Source organism: Neodiprion virginianus, chromosome 4 (assembly GCF_021901495.1).
Source record: "Neodiprion virginianus isolate iyNeoVirg1 chromosome 4, iyNeoVirg1.1, whole genome shotgun sequence".
In the NCBI taxonomy this organism is placed as follows: Eukaryota; Metazoa; Arthropoda; class Insecta; order Hymenoptera; family Diprionidae; genus Neodiprion; species Neodiprion virginianus.
In genome coordinates this window covers 22,667,617-22,682,744 of record NC_060880.1, presented here as the reverse complement: position 1 = coordinate 22,682,744, position 15,128 = coordinate 22,667,617, and the positions used below count along the sequence as shown (strand labels likewise).

General features: G+C 35.1%; 2 protein-coding genes across 4 annotated transcripts; one reads left to right on the top strand and one right to left on the bottom strand.

The window, feature by feature from the left end:
- Positions 1 to 822: 822 nt before the first annotated feature.
- Positions 823 to 4,688, top strand: LOC124302358 (deoxyribodipyrimidine photo-lyase). 3 transcript variants are annotated; one of them, XM_046758472.1, is made up of 6 exons: positions 823 to 931; positions 1,283 to 1,409; positions 2,800 to 3,128; positions 3,376 to 3,926; positions 4,144 to 4,385; positions 4,526 to 4,688. In XM_046758472.1, the coding sequence occupies exons 2-6, from the start codon at positions 1,298 to 1,300 to the stop codon at positions 4,684 to 4,686; spliced, it is 1,395 nt and encodes a 464-aa protein (XP_046614428.1). In that variant the 5' UTR covers positions 823 to 931; positions 1,283 to 1,297; the 3' UTR covers positions 4,687 to 4,688. The 3 variants fall into 3 exon arrangements, with proteins under 3 accessions (XP_046614428.1, XP_046614429.1, XP_046614427.1); XM_046758473.1 differs by having other exon boundaries at positions 848 to 949; XM_046758471.1 differs by lacking the exon at positions 823 to 931 and adding an exon at positions 964 to 1,179.
- A 210-nt stretch (positions 4,689 to 4,898) lies between these two features.
- On the bottom strand, positions 4,899 to 14,591 carry LOC124302357 (uncharacterized). The gene is made up of 22 exons (XM_046758469.1): positions 14,008 to 14,591; positions 13,483 to 13,625; positions 13,209 to 13,294; positions 12,501 to 12,829; positions 12,186 to 12,407; positions 11,856 to 12,067; positions 11,355 to 11,607; positions 10,802 to 10,966; positions 10,657 to 10,732; positions 10,333 to 10,558; positions 9,972 to 10,143; positions 9,122 to 9,246; positions 8,900 to 9,020; positions 8,712 to 8,811; positions 8,418 to 8,563; positions 8,282 to 8,329; positions 7,925 to 8,184; positions 7,530 to 7,725; positions 7,064 to 7,231; positions 6,797 to 6,944; positions 6,470 to 6,616; positions 4,899 to 5,770 (listed from the first exon to the last, which is right to left on the bottom strand). Exons 1-22 carry the CDS (start codon positions 14,083 to 14,085, stop codon positions 4,899 to 4,901), a joined length of 4,293 nt encoding a protein of 1,430 aa, XP_046614425.1. The 5' UTR covers positions 14,086 to 14,591.
- Between the last annotated feature and the right edge of the window lie 537 nt (positions 14,592 to 15,128).

The window sequence follows — 15,128 nt, the reverse complement described above, 5'->3', positions numbered from 1 at the left end:
TAATTATCATAAAAAGTTTGTCGCTGCCCCATTGCAAGGGCTCTGTTTGAATGATTTCGAATATTATACAGAAATACGAAAAACATGAGCGGGTGGCAGGGAAGGTCGACAGCACATCGCTTATACAAGATTACGTATACAATCATGTATGCGAAATGCTTTTACTAAGTTCACCTATTCGGTTTAGGAGCACCCTATTTCATAGAACGTGACGTCATATCAGAAATAAATTAGCATCCATAAATATCGTATTTGCAACTAAATTTTTTACACCGAGTGTATGCCAGAGTCAAGTTGGAGCCGAGTCGGAATCGGAGTTCGACTCAAGTTAGAGATATACAGTGCGGCGTAAAAATTAAGAACAGACGATTCAAGTGGCACTAGTGTGCTGTGCTTATCTTGACCTGTTGCACGAAAGATCCACCAGATGTCTTATGAACATGAAGTGGGCATGAACTTAAGGAGTTTTATCCTTAGAGTATATACACATGGTGTAAACATGGAGGAAGCACCGATGCCGAAAACGTTTTGGAGCAAGAGAGAGAGCGAGAGACGTAGTAAGATTAGAGAGACGCGCGTTCTACTATCTTTCCACGGGTGTATTACGTGCACCTGCTATCTACGGAACAGAGGATCAGCGAGCCGAGAGAGATGGCATTATAATGTAATGTTGTCTCTGGTCTTCGGATGACACATTATGTTCTCGATATATCTTTTTGGACTGGACCATGTAAAGAGAGATACAACTAGTGTCGGAACACGTTTTCAGCGCTGCCAGTACTGGCAGTGAAAAAATAAACGTACCCTATTGGGTGGGTTTCAAAACTAGCTTGCAGTGCTAAAAACTCCCTAGGACAGAGGCAGAGCTATTCACGATCTTGCCAGCGCAACAGAGATAAAAGATTGTTGACAACACTGAGAGCTACTTTCGGTATGCACCCTATATTATGTGGGTATAGTGTACTAAAATAGTATTATTATATTCCAGTAGTGCGGTAAAAAAAATTGAGGTTAATCAACTCGTTTTCGATAATCTCGTATGCCCGATAAATACGGTATCTCAAATAATCTACATTATACGATACAAATTAACGATAATCAATAAATATGGATAAATTTGTGGCAAAACGTGCTAAACTTTCGAATTTTGTCAACAAATTGGAGGAAGACAGAAAAAACGTTAGGATACGCCAATTTTTACCGAGCATTCTGTTGTTCAAAATGTCAATTCTTAACTGTCAACAAACACTGAGACTCGTTATCATTTATTCAAATGTTTTAGGATTCGGAATCTGTAATGAAGTTTAAGTTTAACAAAAAAAGAGTTAGGGTCCTGACTGCCATAGACAAAGTCAAGGACAACTGTAAAGGCATTGTTTATTGGATGTTTCGAGATTCCAGAGTGCAAGGTAAAATACTGAATTAGGAATTAATATTAATTAACAATAAATAAATGATTACTGTCAGGAATAAATTGCTGTGCAAATCTGACTTCAATGAATTTCGCATTTTCCAAGTCTTCTGGTTTTTATTCTAGTAAATGACCACTGTGCTACTAAAGGAAAGTCAATAGTATTTTCTGGTACTTTCACTATTACTAGAGTAATGTTCTGCTATTAAAGTGCCAAACTGAGTATTACAATGCATATGCGATTAAGTTCAATGAATATGTCTTTTTGTTGACGCATTATAATTCGAATTGTTGGGATATTACATGCAGAAATTTGTCACATGAGAAGTTGATAGAAGTTAGCTTCCCTCGATTCCTTGAAATTATCATATTTTGTTGTAAACATTTGCAAAGGTTTTGAAACATGAAATTGCTATTCGTATTTTGCAAATATGCCAACTCGTCATGTACTCGACGTTAGACTTAGTTTAAATTTTGATACAAACGGTTTCTTCGTTTTTAGTTCAGCTGCAAAATATCTAATAAAAAATTCCTGCAAGATGTAGATTATTGTGGTGCTATATCCGGCTTCTCAGCCATATGATGGCAAGAATTTTCTTTTTTTTTTCATATGCATTTGGAAAACTAAAAAAGTCTTCCTATAAAAATTTCACCAAAGTCCCCCCGTTGAAGATAAAGTTTTGCAAGCAGAAGTTCAAGTATCAATGGAAAATAAATTAAGTCATTATCATATTTTACATTTTTAACTGAAAAACCTATGCGGAGAAGTTGATTCAAACGCAAGGTAGGCGCGATTTATGTAATTTTTAAATTCAGTTCCATCTAGATCAGGAAATCTATTCATTGTCATGAGTTATAGTCTAGAAATTCATTGAATATTACAGAAAATTCAGGTATGCAACAAGAAGCTTTGGTGGTAGATTCAAAGAAAATTTCAGAGTGATGTTGCAGAGGAAAATCAATTTTCTCCTGAATTTATAAAGTTGCATTTTAATGAGTTACCCTGGTAATCAAATTTTAAAAGACATGCAGGTAATTTAACAGAAATTTGAGATTTTCAGGCAAACAATGTTTTCTAATCAAATCCGCATGGTAGATTCAATTTAGGGAAGCAGAAGTAATGCAAACCATGTAATAAAATTCCAGTAATTTCGTTGTGAATTTCCTGATATCCGAAGAGTATAGTTTCATTTGGAGTTCCACAGTCTGTTACCACCGTATTGACTTCCGAAGAATTATCTATAAATACCGATGCTTTGAATATCATGAGAAACAATGCATTAATAAATTTCACAATGCCTTTCAAAATCATGAACTCAATATTTCATTCAAAGTAACTGATATTGTTAAGCTAAAACCGTTGTTATATCCTACATACCTTTTTACAGATAACTGGGCTTTTTTGTTTGCTCAAAAAACAGCTATAAAAAATCGTCTGCCTCTTCATGTCTGTTTTTGCGTTCTACCAAAATTTTTAGGCGCAACAATTCGACATTATAAGTTTCATTTGGCAGCCTTAAAACAGGTTGAATTAGAATGCAAGAATTTAAACGTGAATTTTCATCTCCTGCGCGGAGAACCAAATGATGTCATATTAAAATTCGTGGAAAAATATGATATGGGCGCAGTCATCACAGATTTCTTCCCGTTACGATTACCGCTCTCTTGGGTCAATGATTTGAAGAAGAAGTTACCAGAAGACATTCCCCTTTGTCAAGTAAATACAGATCGAGAAATTCATGATTATTTAATAAGACTTTAATTACCTTCGATTCATTTACTGCGAAGGATTCTAAAGTTAATATTTCAAAATTACTTCCTTTTGATATATAATTGTGCAAAATCTTTGTGAATTCTCAGGCATATGCGGGCATTGGAACGAACTGATCTATTAATTTCTAATATTTACTAAATTGTAATCCATTTATGATCGTCGTATCATTTTTATCCCAGTCATGTTTTAGGTCGATGCGCATAACATTGTACCTTGTTGGGAAGCATCAGATAAACTGGAATATTCAGCACGAACAATTCGCAATAAAATAAATTCCAAGCTGGATGAATACTTGACACAATTTCCACCCGTAATCAAACATCCGTATACTACAAAGCAAAAGTTCAGTGAAAATGATTGGGAAAATGCTTTGAAAGATGTTGAAATCGATAAATCAGTGAAGGAAATAACATGGGCGAAGCCAGGGTATGAAGAAGGAATTTTGGAACTTGAAAGGTTCATAGAAAAGCGTCTGAAGCTGTATGATTCCAAGCGAAATGATCCGACGCTCAACGCTCTGAGCAATTTATCACCATGGTTTCATTTCGGCATGATATCTGTACAACGATGTATCTTAGAAGTGTCAAAATATAAGAACAGTCACAAAAAATCTGTCGAAAGTTTCATGGAAGAAGCTATAGTTAGGAGAGAATTGTCCGATAATTTTTGTTTTTATAACGAACATTATGACTCTCTTAAAGGTGCTAAGCAGTGGGCCGTCGATACCCTAGATAATCATCGGTAAGATGTAACTTTGAAATTTGCTTGCAGCAACGTAATTCTGTGGGTGAAAGTAGGTGTGAATTTTTGATGCTTCAAGTACTCAGGAAGTAATTAAAAATCAGTATTACTTTCGTAATCTCAGTACCGCAGTGCTGCTTTTTTTTTGCGAGAGACAGTTTTCTTATCAGGGTGACATAATAACTGTTGAATTAAATCTGTGTAATATGTTGATTAGCAAGGATAAACGTGAGTATGTATACACGTTGAAGGAATTTGAAAATTCCTTGACTCACGATGACCTGTGGAATTCAGCTCAGAATCAGTTACTACAGGATGGAAAAATACATGGATTTTTGAGAATGTACTGGGCAAAGAAAATCCTGGAGTGGACTCGTACCCCCGAAGAGGCACTTGAATGGTCAATTTACTTGAACGACAAGTACAGTATGGATGGGCGCGACCCGAGTGGATATGTTGGTAATTGAAGTTTGAACATGCATACCGAAAGTATAGTCTTTGAGAATCACTACCGTTACAAAATGTCCGATCCGTATTAAGCAGTGACACGATTGTCAGGCCCAAGGCATCGATAGCTTTAAAAAATACATTTCTTTAAGGATGCATGTGGTCCATATGCGGTATCCACGACCAAGGCTGGGCAGAGAGGAGTATTTTTGGAAAAATACGTTTTATGAATTACAAAGGATGTCAGCGCAAGTTCGACGTCAAGGCGTTCGTTGCTAGGTGGGGTGGTAAAGTACACACAAAAAAAAAATAATTTTAAAAATGAGTATAATACCCACCTACAGTTATCTGAATGTGCTCAATCTAACCAGTGTTTAATTCGAGCATGTTGTACTCGAAATCATAATTTCGTATGATATATTAAGCACTCGATTAGATGACCATGTATTTTTTCTACAACTCACCAGGAAGAACAAGATCAATTTTATTTAATTAATGCACACGTACTTAGAGAAATTATTCTGATCAAATCAGACTATAGTTTCCTGCAGACTTGGAATATTGTTCGCTTGGTAGTATTCTGAAATATGTATCTCCTTGTGCAAAAACTACGTAAGGAAGTAGAAGCATATCAATATCCAAATTTTTTCCTGCAGATTTACTAACTTTTAGTAACCAATTGATATATTTTTTTGGAATATTATTTTCAGCTATATGCCTGTGTTTTTTCTTTGGTGATTTTATAGCATGTGATGGCAGTTCATTAGTTTTCTTATCCGTGTGTTTTATCCAATTTTCTTTATTCGGTTTATCTTCACGGTTTTTTTGCACATGGTCTCTGGTATCAACGTAATTTAGTTTCCGGTCACCTTTCTTCCCTTCCAAATTACCAAATTTATTTTTAAACGTCGAGCTACTGTCTTCGATTTCGTTCTTATGAAGCTTAATACCTTTTTTACTTGTTTCCTTATATTTTCTACCATAACCGCCACTATTTTCAATTTTGTAATTATCGTTTACAGGATATTCTCTGCCTTTTTCCGATAGCATCTCATATCCCTCATCACTATTTATTTTATTATTCATAGTCTTGTATCCAGTTTTTTCTCCTTCCGTTTTTGATTTAATATTACCGTCTTCAATTTTCTTACCCTTAAACTTGACATCCTTATAACTCTCATCGATTTCCTTGCTGAAAATTTTCGCCTCCCCAACATTTTTCGCACCACTGTTGTTTTTGATTAATTCGCCACCTTTGACGATGTTTTGTAAATTAATTTCACCGCCATCATCCTCTTTGTTTACTTTTTCAAAAATCAAACCAGGCACTGGGTTTTTTCTAGATTTTACATTATCACCATCAGCTTTGTTTTCGATCCGCTCAGCAATATTATTTTCTGAAAGTGCATAAAATTCAGTAATCAAAATACTGCACCGCGTACAGAATATGACGTTACTTAATTAACTAAATTCATTTGATATTTGGCTTCTGTGACGTGTGCGCTGTTATCTTTATTATCATATCTAATCCCATCGTTTTAATCTGCAGATCCGTTCTATGAATATTCAATTTTGCATGGTTTGATCCTACATACTTTTGATCAGTTGTAAATTCCTCATCATTATATTTCAATGTACTAATCGATGCGTTATCGTCCAAATTCCTGATACCTGGCTTACCTTAATAGTATTCCTGTATGTTTTTTATATTGAAATACAAGTAACCTTGATGGTTATATTTTCACTATTGCAGTATATCAAGAGTATAATATACAATAAATGAAATACAAATAAAAAGTACAAAATAGGATAAATATGTTATTTACGTGGTAGAAGATATTACTAACAATCTTTACAATTTAAGATAAGATTGCTGGCAGCTGTAATTTTTTAATCGTGGATAATTTGACTACAGTCAAATTTACTCCTGCTGTGTCTAACTTGTTTAAACTTCTTTAAATATGAGCTCTAGCGTGTAAGCTTGTTTTTGTCAATTTTATTTAACATTGTCGTGTATGTCGAATAGCCATTTATATTATATTTATAGTATTTTTTAATAATTAAAGAAATTTTCAGAAAATAATTAAGTGCTTTACCTCTTTGCTCAGTAAATAGTCCAATTTGTTGTTCAAGATCAGTGTACAGCTCCGGATTTTGAAACTTTTCTAGCATACAATTTATTGGGTCGATGCCTAAAATCATGGCAATTCTCTCCAGTCTGGTCCATTCCTTTTGGTAGAAAACTAAACAATTTTTACAACGTATTCATTATTATTGCAAAACAATCGTGTTCTCAGGGAAATAGGTGTTGTTATTATGTGTCATTAATGTCAGGCCTAATGTTATTCATAATTGAAATAATTTTATTAACATTATAAATTGAGCAAAATAATAGATTCAGTCTAATTAAAAATATCAATTACTCGGGCATTGGTGAGGATTTTTCTCCAGTGTAACATTTTTCTCGTTACACTCTTGCGAGCAGAAATACAATTGCTTACACGTGGGACATACGATCAGAACTTTTCCATGAACACCGAAGCACTCGAAACAGACTTTAAACTTATTACGCTGAAAATGTAAAACTATCCTACAGTTAATTATAATTTTCAAAGAAAGTTTATAGTGAATCAAGCGATACATCCGCAAAATATGATACTGTATAATAAAAAGCTTCAGTTATACTGTACGTTAGGATCCGTCTCAGTTGGATATACTACAATTGAATTCAAGTTTTTGGTTTCTGTGTCGAAACTGGCTCTTTCCACTTTATAATCTGCAGCTGTTGCAACATTTTTTTTAAGGCCTACCAACGGCATTACTCTGTTCATTATTGTTTCTGTTTCGTTTTGTATCAGCTGAAAGATGTAGGGAACGGATTATATTATGAAGATATTCCGGTTATATTTTGTAAAGTTGTTGATAATATTCTGACGATTCCATTTCGAACCTTGCACCGTAAATCGAATACGTATTGGGCACCTTTGAGCAATAATTTTTGTACTGAATTGCGTGAAAATTACTAATTACAAATTATAATGTTAATGAGTATTTTTTTTTCCCAAATACAAATGACATTTGTAATTACAATTGGCGTTTAGAATACGTTGTCGCGTGAAGTTGATGGAGTGTTACTCACATCTATTCATAACTCACTGTATCTATTTCAGGTACCATTTTTTCGTAAGCTGGTATACATGCCGTTACAAAGAGCCTCACTAATCCTTTGATGTTACTACGACTGCAGTTCATAGTTTCCATAATAATAGCCAAATCTTCCGCATTCATCCAAGCTTCCGCATGCTTAAATAATGGCTCTTTAAGCAATGCTAATCGGTTTTCTACAGGCAAGCTACACGACATAGTGGATTAACGATATTAGTAAAGCATTACTATACTTTCCTTAAAATTCAATTTTTGAGATTAGAGGCTTATTTATAAATATGAAATCCGAAATTTATAAAATTTCGATATAGTTAATATGGAAGCAGCGTCTAAATTTTGAAATTGACCATTCAAATCCCGATATTGTATTTCTTTTGGTTTCCTACAGCATTACAGGCAAGTCCATCAAGCCTCGCACAAGATTTGCTTTGATTCTTCTTATCAATTTTTCCTTAGCCACTGTTTCAATGAAATTCATGCTTTTAGCAAAGTTCGTTGCTGTAGATAGCTTTGAGGATTTGGATCTCTTCGATGCATTTGTCTTTTTTCCTTTCTCTTTAATTTCTGTTGTACTCGCAACTGGATTGGATAACTTCATTAATTCTTTCCTTCCGTATTCTATTTGGTTATAGTCTTCTCCTAATACCTGACAGTGAACAGTAAGAACTTCGATACTCGATTGCTGGAACCATGTACATACAATGTGTATGAAATGACAATTATATAATTATTCAAATCCTTACGTTGACCGACTCAAATGGACAGCCTCCGTACTGTAACAGCAGTTCGAGCTGTGAAAGTGTAAAATCAATCATGTAATTCATAAGTTCGATAGTTCGGAGAGTATTTTTTTCAAACTATCACAGAGTTGTGACTTACAAATTTTTGCAGAAGTTGAGGTGGCAAGAGTTCTTGCAATAAACGAGATTCTAGCATCAACATAGCATTGCCCAAGTCTATACCCAACTGTTCGTTAACATCAACATACGTGGATCTTAGAAGTGCTTTTGTCGCTGTAAAATTACCTGCTCAAAGTTGATGAAGTCGTGTTAAATACGTGTATTTGTAAAAAAAAAAAAAATTACATTTTGGTAAAATAGAAAATAGCTGGCAAAAATTTAGTTCGCAGGAATCAGTTTTATTTCATTTGAAGTTGGCTTCGATGAATTGTACCTTCGAAGATTGCTAAGGATAATGGGGAATGTCCTTGATATAAATCACTGCGTTTGATACGTCCATATTGATAAATGGCTCTGATGAGTGTCCCTAAGTACTGTTAGAATAAAATGACAATAACATTTGTTTGAATCGAACAATAAACGAAGTAACAAGTTTTCATAATACTTCGATACTAATCGTACTTCACCCGTGTCTGCATCCATATCGTGTCTAACAGCCAAAAGATGCAAGGCCGTCATACCTTGGCAACTGTCGAGAAATTCTGCACATCTATTTTGTCTCACACGTTCCATTACGTCTGATCTACATCAGAAAATGTTGATATACAGCAAATTGTTTTTTTTTTTTTCTGTTGATGAAGTCATTCGACAATATTACTGAAATTAGTCTGTCGTAATATGTACCGGTAGTCAGAATCGGCTCTTACACTTGGATTTGCCTTGGCCTTTAGCAAAGCTTTTGCCATAAGCGCATGCTCGTAAGCTGGTTGAAGAATCGCCAGGATCAGCAGTGGTGTAAAATAGTGATCCTGAGTATTAAGCATCAAAGGGAATGTAATATTTCATAGTCGTTCATTACGCATATGGGGCATTATTTTTTAAATATGGTACATGATGTAATAAAGCCTGTTTTTCGATTTCTACCATTATAGGCGACGAAAAGTAGAAAAAAATAAAATGATGATATTTGAAGAATGGATAAACGGAATTTCTTGATGTTTTTTGTCTCAATCGACGCGACTTTCTTACCTTAAAACTGACCGTATTTTGAATATCATCAGTCGAGTAGCTTTAAACTTATGTGAATAACAAAATAAAAATTAAAGATAGCATTTGTTAATGATTTATTGACTCAAAACGCATCAGAGTTGGGCTTTCTTATCGTCAGTCAAATTAACCGTCTGTTTTATTTTTAATGGACGCAAATATATCGTATAAAATGTCGCTTGTCAGACAACAACAAATTTCATGTAATAAATTTCTCACCTGATGGGGTACAAAAGTTTTTTGAGAGCAGCTCGAAAATATTCACATTGAAATAAATAGTATTTAAAAATATGAAAAGTAATCGGATCACAACTATGCATCGAAACAGAATAAAAAAACAATAAAACCTGACGAAAAATCATGAATATTTTTTTCGATAGGCAGAATGAAACTAAAAATAACGTCAACTATATATTTCACCTCAATTCTTGTTCGATATAAAAAATAATGTCCCATACGTACACTCACGAGGCTTATGTTGGCTTACAACTTTGGATAATGTGGTATCGGGATCCGCTCCGTACTCCAACAGTTCTGAGAGAAGAGATGGCGTTTTGGTAAAAATTACCATTATTGTAACCGGGTAAGGTACTTGTGAAAAGTTTGGATCGGCACCTCGTTGTAAAAGTTTCGATATTGTAGCATGTACTTTTTCGATTCTGCACGAAGAAAGAAAAGCGTAGTAAAAATACGAGTCAAAGTATACTATAAGAAACAAGTCAGATTCTCGCATAGAAACGGTAGGTGAATCAACTGTGTTATTTCATAGATAAAAATTTGTTCCACAGAAAGTCTAATGATTTCAATTATTATTGATCCAGATATGTGATCTACAGACATAGACTAACTTTGCACAGATTTCTCTGTTGTTATTATTACTAATTTTTTCCAGTCCCATTAACGGCTTGTTACTTTTAGAAAATAATTTTCTATCTGTCGGTTTTCTATCGTCTGTAGTTTTAATTTCAATTTTATTTTTGCTCTTAGGTTTGCTGATTTTCGATTTCCTCTGAGAAACAAATGTTTCCATGATAGGTGACATGTCGAAAATGTATTTCTGGATCTGTGCTTGACCTGCGACAATATTTCATTTCAGTATCATAAAATTTAGATTTGTAAAGCTTCTCTCTTGGACGTAGAAGTCAAATTAATTGGTCTGAAGACTCACTTACTAGCTGCTACACTTATCTGATGATTATCTTCTACGTCTGGATGTTTTTCGTTTAATTGACTGCCTATGCTTTTATGCTGCCAAGAAGTAATTATCATTCATTGGATGTTATGGCTTTACTATCTGACCGTGGCATTATTTATTACCTGACTCGTGGGATCTAATAACTTTATTGGGCCTGCACGATCTGTCATGGCGTTCATTGCATTCATACCTGACCCTGATTCGCCATTACTAGAGAAATATTTTGGTTGAAATTTTGATAGTAGATTTTCTGTTGGTGCTGGAGTCAAATCCATCTGTTTTGGCATCTGAAATAAAATATTGAAGAGCGAATTGCGTTCAATCAATTTGCAAAGCTGGACTCATTGTCCCTCGCTGCAAACTTATGGTACTGAACTATGTCGATTGTAAAGTTCGACAGAACTTTGCAAGTGTTGTTTTCATATTAATCAGTTGAATTTTGTAACGTTAATGTAACGATGTATTTTCAGAAAAATTCGTTGTCTCGTAAATTTAGGTTTGTCTGAAATTCAGTAAATCATAACGAGTCAAAACATGTTTATATTTCGGAGACTCAACTTTTTTAACAGCGTAAGAAAAATTACGAAATACTGATATTTAGTTTCAACGTTTCGTTACGTTAACGTTACTAACGTCAACTTGGTACTTTACGGAGGTTAATAATAATTGACAAACCCGTTTGACGAGTGACTCGTAGCTGATTCTTCCGTGCCATTGTTCATAGTTTTTAAACGTTGTAGAATCATTGTCAACTGTCTGTTCGGATATTCTTCTCTTTGGTAAAAATGCATCCGACCAATTGCTCACACCGTGTATCAATTCTAGTAGTCGTAAGATGCACAAGGAAAGTGGTGTCAAACATTCGTCATTTATGGCATCAATATTTGCACCAAGATCTAATAGTACGTCTATCACTTCCAATCTATCTCTAATGGATTAATACAACCTTCATGATTAAAGCGTAAACAATGCAATGCAAGTGTCGTCACTTGTCATACGATACTCCAAGTATTATAGATTGCATTATTTTGTGGTATAGAAAATTTTTCATTATTTCAATCCCGTAATCTTTGCTTTTTATCGGGTAGAGTGTGCGGCTTGTCAAAACTTTTTTGGATTCATTGGCTTGCAGATTAAAAAGCATATTCGTTGCGAACACTGTTTATTGTTAGTTACCTCGCTGCTGCAAATAACAAGCCTGTATTCCCTCTACTGTCAGCAACATCTGGGCATAAGTTTTTTGATGAAATTAACCGCATGATACTTTTGTGAAGACCATCAGAGCATGATTTCAATAACTCTACTGCAGCATTTTCGTGAGCTCCCTCTTGCCTGAACGAACCTCGTCTACCAGCTAGGACTTTACTCACGTCAAAGCTCAATGTTTTCTACATAAATATTATAGGTATAGAATCTTGGCCACACGTCCGGTTTAAGTTATAATTCAATGTGAATATCAACAATGGCCTGGCTGTTAGAAAGGTTGTCATAATTCATAATACTCACCTCAAACTTATGATGCTTGAAAACGTGTTTGAGCAGCTCAATGGATATCGGACTATTGTTCCAAGCCATCAGGTCGGTGACTAACACTTTCTTCGTGTATTGCATTCCTTTGACTTTTATTCGTCCAAAGTCATCAAATTCTTCAACCGAGGATTCTTTTTTACTTAAGCCTTGAAGCCGTTCTTCAGGCGAGGAATTCACATCTGAACTTTCGGACTTTGACTGATAATCAAATTGTCAAAATATGTTGGCTCGCTGCATTACTTGTAAACAATTACAATTCAGGAGTAAATATATTTTGGTAGAAATACATACAAATTTTGGCGGTATAGTGACAGCAGAGTTTCGAAATATGTTCCACTGTTCTTCGTGATTTATGCCCATGAAAAATGTGCTATTCATAATTTGTGAATTAATTCGAGCTGGTTTTATACCGCAATAATCAGCTTCTTCTTTATTTTCATATTTGTTTGATATTTTAATCTGTTTGTCGTCATTCGAATCGTCTCTGGTGTATTGCTCTTTTGCAGCAATATCTACCGAATCATGCAATACTTCGAGAACAACTCTTGATTCATTAATCTGTGGTGTAGTATCAATGGCCAAATCTTTCATCATAGTAGTGCTTTTTTCTTCGTTTTCGGCTGTTGTTAAAAACGATTCTATCAGTAATGTAGTTTGTATTTTACTCCGCTCTGTACACAAGATATTACCATTTTATTCTTCTCTAATTATCGAATACAAATTTGCTTCATATTTTATTTTGTCCTAGTTACAAAATAATAATATGGTTTGGGTTCCTTTTTTTGATTAAATAACACAAATGCAATTTGCATTTTTTCTTGCATTCATTACAAATAACACCTCTAATTTATAATTGACATGAGGCTAATTAGAAATTGTAATTAGGCAGTGCCCGATTCTGATCTATCGTATGATTAGTTGGGTGCTCATTGTCAGATTGCCCGAATCAGGTCTGTATGTTGTAAAGTATAATTATACAAACTAGTGCAAACACTGTACCAATTTTTAACTGGATTTCTTCATCCGTCATAAGAACATCTATTGTAAATTGCTCGGATTCATTTCCAAAAAATGTCTCGTCATACCTAGTTTAAATGACAGATAAATCACATACCTGTAATGAATTGCACTCCTATAAACTTTCTGGGAAATAGTTAAAATTGACTAGACGTGTTTCTGTTTTGGTTTTAACCGTGTGATAAAAATAAAACTTACCTACCTCTGTCGGTGAAAAAAGAGAAACCTAAAATATACTGCCGTAAAATAACAATACCTTGGTTTGTTAAACCACAGTGCTCTGTTGTCTTTACACTGTGGGTTGTACAATTCGCTGGCTCGTTTAAGAGCATTTTTGTCAAAATTTCGTGAATGCATCAGAGATTCGATTAAGTTCTCTGCCAAATGTTTTGCAGCATCCTGTAATATAATTAGTTGTATTATTCGCTAAGTGAGTAGCATCGCGAGGAGAAATGTTGAAAATTAGGAGGCCGAGTAGCCGACCGAGGATGCGTAAAATATTGTTCGAAACGTAGCACGAAATGTTGAACTCGTGGAATTCATCAATCATCGATAAATAAACGATAGAAGTTTACCAAGCCTTTTCGGTTTACTACATCAACTATTTCATATCTGCTTGATTCAAAAAAATTTGCATAAACTGCATAAAAAAAAGGCAAAATTCGTACGTGCGCAGTCGGACGGTGAATCCGCTAAATAGTTTCACTATTTATTCTTAGTACAGATAGGTATAGTTTACTCCAATAACTTGCTATACATTAGGAATGATGAATCGGATTACCTTTTGTAGATGCACAATTTGACGGTATTGTAAAATTGTAATTTTATCCTCATCTTTAACAGCCAAACGAGGCATCATTTGCTCAGGCTCAAAGGTTCTGGACAAACGAATTAGTTGGGATGATAACCAAATACCGACGTCTTGACACCCTGCAGCATCGGTATAAATGCCTGGACCAAATCTATCGTCTTCACGATACAGACCCTAAAAAAATACACTACACAATAGGCATTCCATGCCAAAGGGATCAGTCTTTGACTCCGACCAATCTTTATTTCACTCATATTATTTTCTGTATTTAACCCAAGTAAGAGGAACTCTGATAACTTTTGAGAAACTTTTTTCTTCCAAGGATAGTCTCCGATTTAAAAAAATTCTAAAATTCACTATTCCTTATCCTGCTACGTAAAAATCAAATAAGACATGCTGCAAAATCTCGATTTTCGTATTGTAACTTCGGAAAAGTGTTTTCCGAAGGGTTCAAAACACACGATTGCCAAGGTCCCGTACACACAGGCTAACGTTACTCCGATTTTGTGGAGACGAACCCGTCCCGTCACCCACCGTACTCGGAGTTTGATTTCACACTGATCGCCGCTCGCTTCTACCCGACTTGAGTAACCGCGCTCGGCGCGCGAACTCGCCACCGCGCATGCGCAGTAGAGGTGCTCGGATCCCTACCGGTAGACGCGAGTACGGTATATCAACGATTCGCTCGCAACGGCGCCGCATTACACGATGCCTGGCTCGTTTTTTTTCGAGGTTGAAGTTACGAACGATAGCTTGACGATGTATGTTTAGAAAAAACTGTTTATTCGCAGTTTCAAGATTATCTGAAATTTATAAAATCTCAATACAGCAGAACATACTGATATTTTGAAAACCAAACTCCTTCAAATTTATTCCAAAATTGCAAAGTAACGAATTTTTTCATAACGATTAGTCAGGCTAACGTTACTAACTTCAACCTCGTGCTTTTTTTATGTGCATGTACGGTTCTCCGGCCGTATTTTTCGCAGGAAGATGCCGAGATCGCAACACTACCTCGTTGATTCAACCCTCATAAGCTCCTACGGACTCTTGGTCGACATGGTATTGCCAAGCTGCTTGTCCGAATTACA